This window comes from Pseudonaja textilis, chromosome 5, assembly GCF_049901715.1.
Source record: "Pseudonaja textilis isolate UNSWEBS1 chromosome 5, rPseTex1.2, whole genome shotgun sequence".
Lineage (NCBI taxonomy): Eukaryota > Metazoa > Chordata > Lepidosauria > Squamata > Elapidae > Pseudonaja > Pseudonaja textilis.
Window position 1 is genome coordinate 27,908,013 of NC_141994.1, and position 18,977 is coordinate 27,926,989.

General features: G+C 39.4%; 1 protein-coding gene across 2 annotated transcripts in view; it reads left to right on the forward strand.

Moving 5' to 3' along the window:
* The first annotated feature begins 3,339 nt into the window (after positions 1-3,339).
* Positions 3,340-18,977, forward strand: part of ANO6 (anoctamin 6) — a 72,046-nt gene continuing 56,408 nt past the window's right edge. For both annotated transcript variants that reach the window (XR_015743804.1, XM_087934406.1), the window contains exons 1-3: positions 3,340-3,595; positions 13,988-14,085; positions 17,711-17,836. Coding sequence is in view for 1 of the 2 variants with exons in the window: in XM_087934406.1 (XP_087790532.1) it covers positions 3,565-3,595; positions 13,988-14,085; positions 17,711-17,836 (255 nt within the window). In the remaining variant the exon portion in view is untranslated. The remainder of the gene's footprint in view (positions 3,596-13,987; positions 14,086-17,710; positions 17,837-18,977) is intronic.

Below are 18,977 nucleotides of genomic sequence, written 5' to 3' on the forward strand. Positions count from 1 at the left end.
GTACATAGAAACATTTCTAGCAACAAAAATTAAACAGTTCCATCTATATCCATCTGGGTCCTCTGTGTTTTAATCTTTGCTTTGCATTTAAAAAGAACCCCAAACAAACAACAATATGGATGGGGTACAGTCCCACAAAGTTGATAATATGCACTGGATTAAATTTCTTAGCAATTATAAATTAGATGTTTATCCATTTAAATTCAGCACGTTAGTCTACAGAAATAAAGTACAGCTAATTATGCCGAAATACAACTACATGCATTCATGTGTACTTATGAATTTATAAGTGTGCACTTAACACTTAAAATGAAAGTGGAAACACTGTAACTGATAGGTTTCAGAAATGAGACTGGCAATGGCCCTCTGTTAAATTATATTTAGAGGTCATTGTACAACATGAGAAAAGGATCTTAGATAACTGTATTAATTCACAAATACAAGTATGGAAATGTTTTCCCCGTACTGTTTTTCTAGTGTTATGAAAGATTGAATCTTCTTGCTATGTATGTTTCATAATATATGTTGGATTACCTCAACTATAAATGAGTAAGGAGATGTAAAGAATACCAATAAACTTAATCCCAAGGCTGAGTAGCAGGTAGCAGGTGTACTGTGTTTTCCATTTCTTCTATAAAATAACCTGGGTGGCTTGCCAATTATACAGTGATGGAATAGTGTTGTTTCTACTCCAGGAAAATGGGCTTTGTCCAGTGGTGGAGAAAAAAACCCGCCACTGGTTTGCCAAAAATGGAAGCATGCACGCATGTGCGTATGTAGGCTTCCTCATGATGAGGCTCGACTGAGCAGCCTTTCCAGGCCTGCTTCCCCTCCGTCTCTGCTCATCGGGGCAGCGGCTGTTTCTCTCCACTGCTGCTCTTGCTGGGAGAGCAGACTGCAATTTAGCAGCTGTGAGCCTCCACTTTGGGGCCTCTAAGTCCCCTCTGGAAAGCACTGCAGCATAGAGAAGCAGCAGCGTGTTGAATGCTGTTTGCCTCAGCCACAGCACTTTCCGGATGGGACTTAGAGGCAGCTGACAGCTGCTAAATTGCAGTCTGCTCTCCCAGCAAGAGCAGCAGTGGAGATAAGCAGCTGCCAACCCAGAGAGCACATGGAGCATCTCCACGAGTGAAGCCTCAGCAGCAAGGGATGGAAGAAGCAGCTGCAAGATCTCCACTGCAGCGCTTTCTGGATGCATCTTCTTAGAGGTCAGAAGAACTGTCCGGTCCATTCCTATACTGTTTCAGCCATTCCTATACTGTGCCCATGCCACACACACACACCCCATGGCCCTTTGGCTTAGCGTAGCAGGCCGCAGGCCGAATAAATTGCTTCAGCCCACAGGGCCGTAGTTTGAGACCAGAGGGGAGGCAGCATGCAGGCAGAGGCCCAGGGCAAAGTCAGAGCCAGGGAATGGTGCATTCCCCAACCTGGCTGAAGTGAATGGCAAGCGGGAGGAGGCTCTGGGGCAAGGCTAGAGCTGGGGAATGGTGTGTCCCTGGGCCTCAACCTGAGACAAAGGACGAGCAGGCAGCATGAGTACTTTTGGTGAGCAGAGCAGGCGAGGCACGGAGGCGAGGTGTGGAGATTAGCTGGGCCGCATGGCGAAGGCAAGATATATAGGGCGAGGTGGGTGGGGCAGGGCAGAGTGGATGGGGCTAGCTGGTGGTGCAATTGGTTCTATGACAGTGTGCTTTGCGCAGAGCAGCACTTAAAGGCCACCTTCGGTGTCAGCGCTGGTGGGTGAGGTGTTTTTTTAGCTCAGCTGAGGTATGCTGATCTGCCCTGCTGCGCAAATCAGCTGAGCTAAAAAACAAGGGAATTTAGGACAGGAAAGGGCGGGGGCAGGTGGGTGGGGCCAGCCAGAGGTGGTATTTGCTGGTTCACTGAACTACTCAAAATTTCTGCTACCACACCAGAACTAGTCTGAACCGGCTGAATACCACCTCTGGTTTTCTCCATTAAAGCTACTGCTTCTTTCCTATCGGAAAGGGTAGAAAGGATTAGATGGCGACTCCATTACAGATAAAGTTGAATTATGTCTACAAACAAAGAATTTTATGGTAACAAGAGCAAAAGCAAATTTGCTACCCACAGCATGGCTTTGAAAAGCTTCAAAAGGAATACATATTAAAGTACGTTATCAAGAGTGAAACATCTCTCCTTGAAATATTAAGCGGCTGTACCTTCTGCAAAGTTCACCCAGCTGCTTCGTAAGATTGATCTCTGGTTGCATTCTCATACATATTCATTATAGCCAACATTTCACTTGGAACACTAGTAAAGCAAATCTACTAGGCAAATGCACACTTGCACAGATGATTGGGGACATTCTTCAAAGCAGCTACTCAAATTTTCCAGAGGAGGTGGCTGCTTTCAAGTTGAATGTTTCACTCATACTTACGCACTTTATATAGCATCTCTTCTGAACAGTGGTGGAATTCAATCTTTTTTACTACCGGTTCTGTGGGCGTGGCTTATTTGGTGGGCATGACTTGGTGGTCATGTGACTGGATGGGTGTGATGCATGATAGGGTGCATGTAGGCAAAGTATTGCTTACCCAACATTACCAAACAATCATTCTTTGCATGTGTTTATTCTATTATAATAAAAGGTGCTGATTTATACTACCTCTGTCTGAACTTTTGATCTATTTTATATCAGATCCATGCATAATCATGAAACCTGAGTGGTTTTGGGTTATTCTTTCCCCATTTCTCCTAACTTACATCACAAAATAACTGTGAAGAGTATATGATATAGTACCAAATTTTGTGAAATGTATATAACAATCATAATAGTAATTCTAATATTTTTATTATAAGTAGCACTGTAGATCTCAAAGATCTAAACTTCCACTTGAAGAAAATTTTACAGCATTTCTTATATACAGTTATTCATCCTTCGCTTTAAACATTTCTTAACACTTTTCTAGTCAAAGAGGTCATTCTATCATGGAAGATTCTTTAATCAGCACATATCAGTATATAATATATTAATCGGTGAGGTATACTGCAGGATAAGGATGAATTTCTCTCTCAAAAGACTTTGCTAACCACAAAGCCGGACCCCTTGCGCGGAAGGCAGAGCTTTGTTTTGGTTGACACCCCGGCTGAAACTCGGGAAAAATTGTTGGCCACTGCGTGCCCTGAAGGGAAAACACAAAGCAAAACATCACAGCTTCCAGCTAAACTTCAGAGGGTCCCATGGCAACCAGAGGAAACTCCCCTCAGGTTCTCATATCTTCCAACGGCGGCAGCCGCTGACTGCCAGCGAAGCTCTTTGCCAAACTCCGTCATACGCCCAAAGCTTCTTCATCTCGTCCCTCCCCTCCCAAACCTATTGGGTCTCCAAAAGCTGCGCAAGTTGAGCTTTTGTGGCTCTTGGGAGCTTCTTAGCCGTAACCCTCGGCGACTGAGCTCCGCTAATTGCGCGCTTTGCTTCTCTCGCCAGGGGAAAAAGAAAAGAATGAGCTAGGAGAGAGCTCCGGCGTGGTGAATGTGGAGAATCGGGAAAGGTTCTCAGGGCTGCAGCATCAGGAGGGAGAAGGAGGCGAAGAAGAAATGGAAGGAGAGGAAGAGGATGCAGAGATTGGTGAGTAAGGAGATTGGGAGAGAGGCAAACAAGAGGACAAGGAGAGCAGAGCAAATTTGAGCAAGGGAGGGATGGAAGAGGTTCGTCCAATGTAGATCGGACCTAGAAGTTTTTCTCCTCCGCAAATGATAGCTGGATATTTTGGGAAAAGATTGCAAACAGTTTGGACAGGCAGCATATCTATTGAGGAAAGTTTTGCTTCTGAAAGCTTGCGGGCTCATTTCCCCGCTCCAAGACATGATTGACTGATGGTGTAAATTATGGAAAAAGGATTCCAGGAGGGATTTCAATGCTAGTCGTCCCCCCGTGTCCCCCCCCCCTCCAAACACACTTCTCACACCGAACTGGAATATGTGCAAAACAAACTATTTCAAGGGGCTTTGGAAAGCAGCTGGCATGGTTTTGGGATTTCCCTTGACCTTTGGATTTAAAGAACAGTGAATACTTCAGCAAACAGTGATGAGTCAAAGAATAATGGTCAACTGGAGATGATGGGACCCTGTAAAAAGGAATCTTTTTATCAAACAGTCAAGATTACTCGGCAGTGCTGTTCTTTTCTCCACATGAAAAAAAAAACCCATCCAACAGAAAACAGGAAAGTGTATGACTGACTGTGGTGCAGAACTCAGGAAGTCAGGCATTTGAAAGCTTGGTAATGCTGCATTGTGGCCAGCTTCCTAAGGTAACAGAACGAATCCAGGAGCATCTATTATTGTTATGATGATGATTGGTCACATAGTCAGCCAGGTGTTTAGACTGGATTTGGCATTTTATGTACCTATCCATCTGTTTGGCATTTTATCCACTTCCCTACAGACCAGGAATAGACAGAAGTTGTGTAATAATGTTAAAAAATCTTCGTAGGATGTAAGGTGTTCTAAAGCTACTTCTGCAATTAACTGATGGTGATTTTTTTTTCAAAATTTATGGTGTTCAAGTAAAGCTCCAGATATTTTGGAATTGCACCCAAGGTGTCTCTTACTGTTGGTATTGCAATGTCCACTATCCAGACTTTTTAAATATTTCTTATCAACAATTGTTAAGCTTGGAATGTTGTATGGCAGATGGTTGGTCTATTTGAATTCTAAAGTCTGAAAACATTTTAGATTTTTCATTTTCTATTACTTTGTCTGCATAGTGATCCCACCAGTTCCTGCTTTCTGGCAAATGGTATTTCTTGAAAATGTTCCAATGCACCATTGTTACTACTTTAGCATGCTGTTATTTGAAATGAGTCTGTGTGATCTTCTTATAGGAGCTAACTAGGTGGTCCACTATTTCTGTCTTCCACATTGCAGAGAAGACATTTGATGTTTGTTGATGTCTTCTCACTGCTTTAAATATATTTGTTCTTGTGGTTTGGTCTTTGGAAGACAGAATTAGCTTCTTTCTCTCTTTCTTCAACATTCTTCTTCTTATCCATCATCAGTTATTTTATTATCTGCTTTACCTGCAAGTTTTTAAAAGTATACTAGCTATCCTTTGCCTGGTTTTTCCAGTTGCAATGTATAGCTGTGAAAGTTGGACCATAAGGAAGGCTGAGTGCCAAAGAATTGAGGCCTTTGAACTATGGTGCTGGAGGAAAAGATTCCTGTGAGTCCCTTGGACTCAGGTGGGCTTCAAATTTTTTAGCAAGGGGCTCTTTCCCCGAATGACTGGGTGGGTGGGCGTGGCTGGGTGGTCATGTGGCTGGGTAGGTGTGGCCAACTCAATGTCCAAAACGAAACAAGCAAAACGAAACAAGAAGTTCACAAAACAAAAAGCAAACTTTCCAAAAAGGACTGTGGAAGGGTTTTCAGTCCTTAGCAATAAATCCAAACTCTGTCCGGCAAACTTGACGTGGCTATAAATCCCAAAGCCTCAAAGAGTTCTCTCCATGTGTTCACTCTCATAAATCACTTTGCTTCTGGCAAAGCTCGCCAGCCAAGCTGTTTCCTTTTATCCTGTATGAGGGCGTGTTAATCTCCTTAATTAGTCACTGGCTCAACGCCTCCTTCCTAATTGAGATTGATGCCTCATCTTACGTCTGTTTCTCACATCTAGCCAGGTTCTTTCCAAAGACTCCTCCCCACTAGAAAACTCTCGCAAGTGTTCCTGGTTAGCTATTCCCGGCTGTTGCTCAGCCAGAGGAGAAGAATCAGAGGAGGTCGAAGGTCCTGACAGCTCTATTAAATCAGGTTCGTCTCTCCTAGTTAAATCCATTTCCTCATCCTGACTACAATCCAAATCGCTCAATAGAGCCGGCTCATAATTTACTGCCATTTCCTCTTCGCTTGAGCTCACATCTGCCAACGGAACAGATTCCAACTTCGGAGTCACAACATACATATATATATATATATATATATATTCTGAGGTTCTCGCGGGTATTTGTATGTGGATCTTTGGTTGTTCGGGTTTTCTCCCGCGTAAGATTCGAAGTATCTAGGCAACGTTTCGATGAAGTCTCATTCATCATCTTCAGGCTTCTGTCTCCGGCTCTGTGCTTCTCTGTGCTTCTCTCAACCAAAGATCCATATATATATATGTTCTTTGTTATTTCATGCATTTAATACTTAAAGACTGGGTGAACCAGGCTTAATAGCAATGACTGTGAGAGGGATCATGGAGTCTTAGTGGAGTTTCAGGTGAGTTACATGATTCTTATTATTTGGGAATTAATTCCCTCAGAGGCTAGTGGCTATGTTATCTGATTTTCTCAATGACTCTCCCTCACAAGCACTTAGTGGATTGTTTATCTAGCTTGTAACACTTTTACGAGGTGTGAAATGCTCTTGGCTGAACAACCAGAAGTTCAATTAAGCCTATTAAGAGCTTTCCATTGCTGCTTGTTTTTCTGGGGTTACTGGGGGCTCTCTGAGCCCTGCAGAGTTTTATCTAGGGGCTCCCCCAAGCCCCTGCGAGCCCCCAGCAGCCCACCCTTGCTTGGACTGCAAGGTGATCAAACCGGTCAGTCCTAGAGGAGATCAACCCTGACTGCTCTTTAGAAGGCCAGATTCTGAAGATGAAACTCAAGTACTTTGGCCATCTAATGAGAAGGAAAGACTCAACAGCCTAATACTGGGAAAAATGATTGCAAAAGAAGAAGGGGACAACAGAGAATGAGGTGGCCAGATGGAGTCACTGAAGCAGTAGGCGTGAGCGACCCCAGAGGATGGTAGAGGACAGGAAGGCCTGGAGGAATGCTATCCATGGGGCTGCGGTGGGTCAGACACGACTTCTCAACTAACAACATCCTTTGCCTTGCCATGTCTCTTTTCTTCATTTAGTTTTTTTTATTGGCCTTCTTGATTTCTTTGACACTCTGTAAGTGTACTTGCTTCAATGCACCTTCTTCACTGTCTTTCAAATATTCTTTCAGTGCTTCTTTTTTTCTTCAGTTATCTGGCATAATTGCAATATTCCATTGCCCACCTATGCTCTTTGTCAACATATATTTTTCTGGTCTTTCTATTCAGAACTTTTAGTTCAATTTGAATTCAGTCCAATATTCCAAATGTATATTTAATGATTGGAATTGACCAGTTGACAATCAACAGCAACTGTGCCTTCCATTATACAGTTGATCTTTGCACAAAGTTTCTCATGTTTCTACTGACTCCTGTTATATCTAGGCACTTGATTGTCCAATCATTTGGCAGGGATTTGAATGCCTTCTGGTAATCAATGCAAGCTACATCAACTTAAATGTAGCTTGCATTGATTACCAGAAGGCATCTTCTTTCATTTGCAATTTTCCAAAATTGTTTTGTCGATTAAGAGGTGATCTTCTGTCCCTCTACTCTTTGGGTGGCTTCCTTTCTGTTCAACTAAAAAGACCTTGATTTCAATTAGATGTTATTGCATTGCATCAGCTACCAAACCAGTTAGTAATTTGAAAGTTGTTGGTAATAAGATAATAGACCTGTAGTTGCTTGGGGCAGTCCCTTTTGCAGGATCTTTTAGTATTAGGTGCTTCAGATCAATTTCACCTCCTTGCAAAATCTGGTTAAATGAGTGGATATAGACCAATCAGATATTTCAGACAAAAATGATGCATTTCATCCACGTCTGGTTCTTCATCTTTCTTGCCATTTTCTGCCCCATTCTTTCTTTTATTACACGTTATTTCATGCAGAGTTGGGGGTTTTTTTTGTTTTTCACCTCCTTTATCTAAACTGCATTCTTGCATTTAATCAGAATGTCCTATAGCTATATCTAAACCTACACTATTTCTTCTTTGTCAGGAGAAATATGTCGATATTTTGCTTTTTTCTTTACAGGAATAGTTTTAACTTCTCACAATCCCCCTTTTCTATTTTATCCTTTATTCCTGTAAACCTCCATGTAATTCCTGCAACATAATTCTAACCTCTCGTTGACTTAATCATTTTCCTTTTATCCCTGGTGTCTTTGGCTTAGTTAATTGATTACAGTATTTACAGCAATTATTACATACAGGCGAACATTGGATACAAAAACATGATATAAATCCTATAACAATAATAGCAATTATGCATACAAATAGGTCCTTTAGCCAGGTAAAATTTGGTAGCCATGAGATCCCACAACCTCTTAAAGGTCGAATCATCAGTATGTGTTAAGTGTATAGTAATGTTAAGCAAAACATAAGATTTGATGGGTATTCTTCAATCCAGTATATGGTAAAAGTAGCTCTTCTTTCAGGATTCTACATTTTTATAAAATGGTGAATAACTTCCATAAAGTTCAGCACATTAATTATACAAAGACTCCATTCTACCTGATACATCCCTATGGTTTATACCTACATCATACGTATGATTACACCTTGGGTGTTTACCTAACGATATCCCATCACTCAAGGTGGATCTAATACAGATTTCATCTTCAGCTGTAGCTTCAGTCAGTGTCAATGATATCTGTACCTGGGAATACTTACTCTCAGGTCCAATATGGAAACATAGCTGCTGCCATGTTATAGGATAACTAGGTGAACTGGCATCCTTCAGTCTCAAGAGACCATGGTATCATGCTCTGAAAAGAGGTCCTAAAACAGCATCTAGTGTGGCTAAAAAGGCAAGTTCAAGAGTGGCAATCCTTTCACACTGAGGACAGATACAGTCTGTCTCCTGTCCTGCCCCTGGATTTCTCTGGTTCCAGGACTGCCTCTTTGCCTCAGCCTGTCAAATGAGTATCTCTTCAAATTGAAGAAGGCCATGCTGCAACTTCAGCCTCCAAGCTGAACGATCAGAGATCAAGGTTTCCTAGATGTCCATTCCCAAGGCCTTTAGATCCCTCTTGCAGATATCCTTATATCGCAGCTGTGGTCTCCCTCTGGGATGCTTTCCCTGCACTAATTCTCCATACAGGAGGTCTTTTGGAATTTGCCCATCACCCATCCTCACAACACGCCCAGGCCAGCATAGACATTGCTGTTTCAATAGTATATACGTGCTAGAAATTCCAGCACGTTCCAAGACTGCACAGGTGATGCCAAGAATATGTCAGAGGCAGCGCATATGAAAGCCATGCGTAAAGGGTCCAAGACTTGCTGTAGTACAAGAGTGTGCCCAAGACACAGGCTCTATAGACCTGAATCTTTCTATGTTCCATCAGCTTCTTATTAAGCCATAGTCTCTTTGTAAATCTGGAAAATGTGATGGCCGCTTTACCAATCATTTATTCAGCTCAGTGTTTAAAGAGAGAATGTCAGAGATAATTGATCCAAGGTACACAAAGTCATGGACGACCTCCAGTTCTTGTGTGGGATATTTGCACAAGGTATGAAATGTACCTGTTTGGAAAACAAATCCGTTACCACCCAGATAACTGTATTTCCCCCACTTTCAGGTAATTCCACTATAAAATCCATAGAAATTTCTTTCCATGGAGCAGTTGGCCTGGCTACATTTTGTAGTAAGCCAGCTGGTTTACCAGGCAGTCGTTTGGCTGAGGCACAGACAGGACAACTAGCCACATACATTTCAATGTCCTTTTTCAAGGTAGGCCACCAAAATTGCCTTTTAACCAAGTGTGGGGTTTTTACAAACCCAAAATGTCCAGCAGCTTTGGAATCATGAGCTTATTGTAATATTTAGTTTCTCAACTTTGCTGGCACATATAATTTAGCCCCCATCCATGCCAATCCATCTTTAACTGTACAGTTATTTGAGTGATCCAGGAACCAATCGTTAAATTTCAGAGCTTCTTTTAACTGTGGAGTTAAATCATTTGATAAATCAACTTCCCCTTTATTCTGGGCTCTAGTAAACATTGGAGCGACCAACTGTCTAGTTGGGACAATAGGGTGGATCATTTCTGGGCACTATTATATTGAGGCAACCTAGACAGTGCATCTGCCGTGAAGTTCTTCCCCCCTGGAATGTACTTCAATTAAAAATTAAACCGTTTGAAGTATTGCGCCCAGCGAACTTGCTTAGGTGACAATTTTCAAGGCCTTTGTAGAGCCTCTAAATTTTTATGATTCGTCCACACCTCAAAGGGGTGTAATCTGTGTTTAGTAGGGAGATAAGTCTATAATTCTTGATTTGTAATGGATCGGTCTCCTCTTTTGGAACAAGTGTGATATAAGCTTCTGACCATGATTTAGGTATCCTCTTCTTTAACATAACTTCATTCATAACTTCTAGCAATGGAAAATTCAATGATTATTGTAATGTTTTATAAAATTCTGCCAGAAATCCATCTGGGCCTGGTGCCTTTCCATTATTTTGTTTCTTAAGTACTTCAGTTAACTCCATCATCGTTATATTGCTTTCTAACATTGTTTCAATCTCTTTAGGTATCTGGGGTAAATTAGCATTCTGTAAATACTGTTTAACTCTTTCCTCATCAATATTCTCTTGTGTGTATAGTTTCCCATAATAATCTCAAATAATTTCCTTCTTCTCTTTACTACCATAGCAAACTTGGCCTTGGTCATCTATTAATTGCGGTATTTTCCTTGATATTTCTCCTTTTATATGCTAATCATCTACCTGGTTTATTTGCATTGTCAAAATAGTTCTGTTTGGCACCTCTAATTTTTTGTGCTAATTCTTTTTTCTATTAGACCCATTTTATGTTTGGTTATATCCATTTTTAACTTAATGTCCTTTCTCTGTGGCATTTTCTGTAGCTCTTTTTCGAGTTCTTTCTACTCATTTTCTAATGCCTTAGAGGCTAATCTTTTCATGGTATTTCTTTTCCTTGTATAGTCTATTATCAAGCCTCTGGCATATGCCTTCATTGTATCCCATACATTCTGGATTGATGTATCTTCTTTTTTGTTTTCTCCAAAGAAAAAGGCCAATTCTTTCTCCATCCACTGTGTGAAGTCTTTTCCCTTTAAAATAATATTATTTAATGTCCATCTAGATCTTCTTCTTTGTCCTTTCCATTTAATTGTCATTGGATTGTGATCTGCCCAGGTACTTATTTCAATATTTATTTCTTGAATATTACTTAACAATTCTGTTGACATCCATATCATATCTATTCTGGACCATGATAACTGTCTATTTGAGTAGAAGGTGTATGTTTAGTTTTAGCATTTCTTTCTCTCCATGTATCTTTTAAGTTTATTTCATCTACCATTTTAAAAAAATATTTAGGAAGAGTCTTTCTATTTTGCTTTATTGTTTTTTGTGCTGTGTAGTCCAGTTTATTGTCTACAATTCCATTAAAATCTCCCATATAACTATATTAACATAGTCCAGTTCAACTATTTTCATATGTAATTTTTTATAGAATCCTTCTTGTTTGTCATTCGGGGCATAAATTGCAATCAGGAGTGTTTTCGTGTTATTGTCCATTATTTCCACCATTAATATTCTTCTGTCATCATCAGTATAAATTTTGCTGAGATGGTCTCTTTAATATATAAAACCACTCCTCTTTTCTTACAGTGTGTCAAGGGAGTGAATATTTTCCCTAATTTTGGCTGTATCAACAGTTGTTCATATTGTTTTTTAATATGTACTTCTTGTAGGAAGATTATATTAAATTTTAATTTCTCTAATTTATGAAAGATTTTCCTTCTTTTAACGGCTGAGTTAAGTCCATTTATATTAATTGTAATCAATTTTTTTCTCTTCCATGGTTATATTTTATAATTAGGTTTGACGGCTCTCATGGATCTTAGTTCACGTTGTTCCTTGGCTTCCTCCTTTCCACCTACTGCACCTTCCTTTTTTTCAGTCATCATTTGGGAGTCCTCTTGGAATTCAATTAGTGAAATTTCTTTTTCTGCATCTTCCTCCCCGCTGAAAAATTCTGTGTAAAATGATTCAGCTTTCTCAATTGAGTCAATTCTATATCTCTGTTCTTGCCATGTAAACATTAAACCTTCTGGAATCAGCCATCTATAATTCACCTCTTTTTTAAGTAACAATTTGGTCAAGAATCAGTATTCCCTTCTCATCTCTCCCACTCTTCTGGGTACTTGTTTCAAGACCACAATCTCCTTATCTTTGTATTTCAATGTTTTCTCTCTTGCCACTTACAATATTTGCATTTTAATGGCTTTCTTTGTAAATCTGATGTGAACTTCTCTTGGTAGGCTATTTTTCATTGTGTATCTTGTGAAGACTTGATAGACCTCATCTATTCCATCCATCATCTTCTCTTCAGTTATTTCCAAAGCTTCAGCCAATATTTCTATCATTATCTCTGCTAGATTTTGTCCTTTTTCTTCCTCTATGTTTTGGAATGTAAGATAAAATTCTGATCTGTCCATCTCCCATCTCAGCATACCACTTTTATCTTGTTCAACCACAGTTAATCTGTTATCAATGTCTCCAATCTTCTTGTCTCTTTGTTTATCTTCTTCAATTTTTTGGAGTCTCTCATCATACTTCATCATCATTTGTTGGATGTTCTCCACTTTTTCATTGGTTTTCCCTGTTCTTTGTTCAATGTTCTCTGTTCTTTGTTCAATGTTCCCTATTCTCTTTTCAATATTCTCTGATCTTGTTTGAATATTTTGAATTCCTTGCATAATCATCTGCAGGGTCACTTTTTCTTGTTCATTTTCTTGCCTTAATATTGTCTGTATTGAACGTTGTCTCTAGGTGGTGGAGAGGAAGAAGTAGAAGTTGAAGAACCAGGAGCTGTTAATTTCCTACTCATTTTGAGGAGTTCAAAATCTTCAGGTTCTTCTAAACCCTTCAGAAGATTCTGAAACAGCACAGCAATCTAGGACTGGAAGGGATCTTGGAAGTCATCTTCTACTCCAACCCTCTGCTCCAGAAGGAGATCCTTACAGAATCATAGAATAGCAGGGTTAGAAGGGTGTGTGTGTGTGTGTGTGTGTGTGTGTTTCAGGTGGGTTCCTAGCTTTGGAAGGAGAGAGGGAAGGAGGGAAGGAAGGGACAGAAAGAGAGAGAGAAAGAGATGGAGGGAGGGAGAGAGAAAGAGAGAGGGGGGAGAGAAAGAGAGAGAGAGGGAAAGAGCGAGAAAAAAGAGGAAGGGAAAAAAAGAGAGAGAGAAAGAAAGAGCAAGAAAGGGAGCGAGGAGAAAGTGAATCAGATATATGAATAGATAGATAAATACATGGAAGAAGGGAGAGAGAGAGAGAGAGAAAAAAAAAGGAGAAGAAGGAAGGGCACAAACCCTGGCTTCAGAGGACTCTTTGAAGCAGCATAGCAATCTAGGGCTGGCCTGCAAGGTGGACTAGATGACCTCTCAGAGGTCATCTAGTCCAACCCCCTCTTCCAGCAGGAGATCCTTACAGAATGATAGAATAGCAGGGTTAGAAGTGTGTGTGTGTGTGTGTGTGTATCTGTCGAAACTCCCAAAACAGGTCAAGTAGCTCTGGGGAGATCAGTCATAAATTAGAACACTTGCTAAGCAACCGGCCATTAAGTGAGGACCACTTGTATTTGGTTTGCCAGTCACATGGCCACGTGGCCATGCCCACCCAGTCACATGGCCACAAAGTCACACCTATCTGGTCACGTAACCAAGCCACACCACCCAGTAACATAACCACCAAGCCACACCCACAAATTAAGCCACGCCCCAGAACCAGTAGTAAAAATATTTGAATCCCATCACTGGTTTTGAGGGTAGGTATTGAAACAGTTTATGTCCGGGATGTGAGGAGTCTGTAAATATTTTCACAGCCTCTTTTTGACTCGAGCATTATACAGTATATATTATATATAATAAGAATAAATATTATATATTCATCGTTATTCCTACTTTATTTCTCCTCTATACATATTTAGTGAGATACATGGTTTTATGCAATATGAAATTGTATCCTGACAACTTGAAGTCTGTTTGAATCAGTCTTGTTGATCCTTTTCATTTTCCTCCATATATTAAGGGCTGGGAAAATTAAGATTCAATTGTGTAATTGCCTAAGTCTGAATTGTCCATGATAGATATCAATGGGTAACCCATGAAATTTGGCTTATTCCCAAATAGAGCCTACATTTCTTTTAGTCTTTGAAGACTTGGAACAAATTGTTATCCCCAATTATGAAACAGAACCTGGCCAGCAAGCTCTTCATATACCTGAATTGGTAGGTACTAACTTATTATTCTTATAAAATTTATCATATAGTTCACATAAAGATAAGCAAACAAATTTGAATTTCTCATAGGATATTTTAGATTTGGGTTGTAGAATGAAAACTGTTTAAGGGGCTTTTTTAAATGTGGCCTTCAGCATTAAAAGTTCTAAATAATGGACTATTGGAACAATATGAAATAGTGATAATTTTATATTTTGGATTTGAATTTGTACATTGTTATTTTTGCTCTTCTAGCTCCTGTAGTGTCATAAAGTACAGTTTCAGTTTTGGGAGTTTCACTCCTGGCAAAATTTCAATACTACAGTCTGTTGAACGATGGGGGGGGGAAGCTCGTCTGAGGCCTTCTCACTGAATACCTCCTTTAAATCCCAATATTCTTCAGGAGTTTTCTTCTCCCCCCTCAGTTTCTCAGTGCCAGTGGAAGCCAATCCACCATCACCCAGTCCACCATCACCAAGACTAGGTACGCATGCCCCCAACTATCTCAATTCCAACTACAGCTGGCCTTAAATGCAAGCTACTCATGCAAGAAGCCTTGTGAATAAAATACCTGAATTTCTCCTCTTACTAAATACGGCTAAATTTGACATCATATTTGTCTCTGGAACATGGCTCAATGCATCTCTCCCTGACTCCATTACCACAGTAAGAGACTATCATGTTTACTGATCAGATTGTAAAATCCGTAGAGGAGGTGGTGTTGCTATCTTCTATAAAAAGTCCCTACATCTAAAAAACATCCAAGTTACCCAGGAGCTTGCTATTCCTGAGACCATCACATGTGAACTGTCCTTAAATATCACATTTTGGTTCTTACTGTTACACAGCCTCTGATTATGACATCAAACATGTAAACAAGCTAAATACACTAACATGGGCAGCATCCTGCCCACACACTTTTATCTTTCTTGGTGACTTCAATCTACCTCATATTAACTGGACCCTTAATGAATGTACAATTGAACCCACACATGCAAACTTCTACAATGCTGTAACAAATCTGGGACTAGAACAACTAGTAACTAAAAACACTAGACTTAATAACTGCCTTGATCTCATCTTCTGCAATAGTTTGAATTCAATTTATAGAATACAAATTAAAGAACCCTTTTCCAACAGTGACCACAACATGATTGACTTTTGTCTCAACATATGTCCACACAAAAATCATCACAACGATGGAATCCCCAATTATAACTTCAAAAAAGGCAACTATGATCTTATAAACAATGATTTCTCATCCCTTGATTGGCAATTTCTATTCACTGGATGCAATACTATAGAAGACCATTACAACATATTTTTACTTGAAGTCAAAAGAATCATCAAGCTATACGTACCATTAACAACTCCCAAAACCAGAAAAAACAAATTACCCATAACAATAAGGAAGCTTCAGTCCAAAAAGAAATCACTTTGGCGGAAAAACAAACCTGGTCATGTTGCCAACTTCAAAAGCCAATACAAAAGTTTATGCCACCAGACAAAAACTGAATGCACCAATTATCACATTAAACAACAAAAAAAAACCTTCTACGCACCAATTCCACCCGCGCTTTCTACAATTTTGTAAACAACAAACTAAGAGAATCAAGGTCCACCCCACCCCTGAAAGGACCAAATGGTAAAGACTGCAACAACACCATTAAAGCCAACCTCTTTAACACAGTCTTTGGCTCAGTATTTGTAAACAGCAATGGATCATGCCCAGTATTTCCTAGTCAAACCACAGACGACTACAATGATCCAATACATATTGGATTTCATATTTCACAGAAGACAATGTTGAAAAAGCACTACGCAATCTAAAACCATCTCTATTTATTGGACCAGAGGGAATATGTGCCTACTTCTTAAAAAAAGCTATCCACTTCCATAGCCGAACCTCTAAGCATAATCTTTGAAAAATCTTTCAGGACCACCTCCTTGCCAAACATATGGTCACTAGCCACAGTCATTCCCATCTTCAAAAAGGGAGACCCCAGCTTTGTTGAAAATTACAGACCAATCTCTTTATGCTGTGTCATCTGTAAAGTCATGGAATCAATTATTAACCAATCCATTATCCTCCATTTAGAGACAAACAACCTACTCTCTAATAAACAATTTGGTTTCAGAAAAAAACTATCCTGTGATCTGCAGCTCTTACACTGCAAAAACATATGGACTACACAACTCAATCAGGGCAAAGCAATAGACGCAATCTACACAGACTTCTGTAAAGCCTTTGATTCAGTGGTACACAGCAAACTACTCCTAAACTACTCCTTGCACCAGCCCAAGTTGATTTATGGGGTTAGCTGCTTGGGCTCTCCTAGCTGAGGCTGCCTCCCCCTCTTCCATCTCATACCTTTGATCAATCTGAGTTCCTCCAACAGATTCATTTGGAAGATGCAGGGTTTGAGCTAATTAAAAAAAAATTCTTTTATCCTCTTGCCGTGGCTCTTCTCTTCTACGCCATTGGGTCATGGTCACTCCTGGAGGGGGCTCTTCCTCCAGATTCTTCCAGCCGACTCCCAGAGACTATTTGGGCTTTACAGCTGGTTTTTCATCAAGATGTAGTTCTGCTAACAACTCAGCTTCCCCTGCCGCCTCTAACAGCAGGGAAGCTGGTCCTCCAGTCACTCCCAGGTCTTCTTGGTCGCTGGCTGGATTAGACATTGTGTTCAGATGCCCTCAGAAGAAATGTATTAATTCTCCGGGTAGGCTGGTAAACTGAGATTCAGAATAATGTCAGCTGGTGCTCCATTCAAAATCCAAGGAAGAAATACTTAGACTCCATTAATTAAAGAAAAGGTATCTTTAACTGGAAATCAAGTGGTAGCATTAAAAGAATTTTGAATCTGAGAAAATGAGTGCATAAATCACATATACAAGGTGATGGCAACGTTCCCACCCACAATAGTTCAAACTGTCCATCCAATAAAAAGTTGTATATAACATCATGTGGGCATCTCCAGGTGGTGATGAGGCCTCTGTCCATTGACCTTGATATATTTTGATAAAGAACAGTACTTGCGCATAGCATAGGAAAGAAACATAAGCAAGAACCTTCCCCCTCAACTTATACAGTTCTTTTTTGTAAAACCTCCAGCTCGCTTCCCATAACTATGTCCCTCCTCCTCCCCCTCTTTACTTATGACAGCCAAAAGATGCAAAGCAAAGGAAGGAAATCTTGAAGGCTGACAGCCACACAAATTATGTTTTTTAGATGTAATGTTTGACTAGAAGTCTCAGAACATAGATGATTTTTCCTCAGTTCACAATACTCACAATAAAAAGTTATTGAGAACATATTTTTTCATGCTTATTTGCAAATTCATATTATATACATACTTGAATAAACTAACCAAATACTAGATGGAAAACTTCAGATATTTTACTTTCTTCTATTTATTCCTCTGTGAAGACTGATTCAACATTTATTTGGCTGAAATATGCTCAATATGGATTACAATATTTGGGAGTGTGACATGTTTTTCAGATATCTCTCTCTAGGACTCTGCTAACCTACTTTTGCTCTCCTCAGCTAATCAACCACATATATTTTTATTCTCAAATTCCATTAGGTATATTAATATTTATATAGGTATTATGTTAATGTTTATTCCAGGTAGAGTTTGACCTGAATCCCGACTCTCTGTACTTTAATGATGGCCAAAGGAAAATTGACTTTGTCTTAGTATATGAAGATGAAAGCAAAAGGGAAAGTCAAAAAACTTTTCATAAAAAGCAAAAGGTATGAATTGCTTTCGATTTGATACTGCTATTGATAAAGCTTTAATATTTACAATACCTTCCCTTAATTCATTAATTTAGATAGATTCCTTTTAAGATTCTGATAATTTCTAAAAGGTTCCTCTTTGTCTGTCTCAATTCCACCAAGATGAGTAAGATTTAAATAACTTATATAATTTCAGACAGGAGGAGGATTTGCTCTATCACAATTCAATGTTCCATAACTTTCTTGGAACTGAACCATGTCAGAATGCACATTTAAATGTCAATAATATTTAAAAAGGAGAACAAAATCAAACAACCCAGAATATAGTATTTCTCTTCATTTTATTTTTTACAAGCAATATGTATGTATATTTAAAACAAGAATGGACAATAAAGAACAAGAATAATAACAAGTCAGTGAAGCAAAATGCACATATGTATTACAGTAATACATAAAGATTTCTCAAACAACAAGTTAAAGTTTGCCCTTAAAGAAACCACATTTCTCCCTTTCCATGCCCAGGAATTCTTTACATGAAAAGAACCATTCAACCACATGTTTTTCCATTCAAATTCAGAATAATTAAAATTCTATATGATTCTATGCAAGTCAGTCATTATTAAAATAGGGAAATAAAAAGGCTCAGATATCACTGTCTTGTAAGAGTCAGCTGTATCAGCATGTATATTCTGATCAGCACCCTGTTTTGCATTAGAATTGCAATAGCACTTATACTTATATACCTCTTCACAGTGCTTTACAGCCTCCTCTAGGCAGTTTACAGAGTCAGCATGTTGCCCCCAATAATCTGGATCCTCATTTTACCTACCTTGGAAGAATGGAAGGCTGAGTCAATCTTGAGCTGTTCAGAATTGAACTCCTGGAGTGAGCAGCAAGTTAGTTTACAGTACTGCATTCTAACCATTGTGCCACCACGGCACTTTTTCAAGAATCTTGAAGTCAGAATGGATTAATGATAAAAACTAACATTTGGTTTTTATTTAGGATTTATTATAGTAAGTTTCAGACCAGGTCTACTATGGGGAAAAAAATCCTAATCAATTTTTTCTGCCATTATGCCGTTAAAAGCACAAGGATAATTAGGAAAGGAGCTGATCTAGTAGTTTTATGGCATCTAAATATTGCATGTTTTATG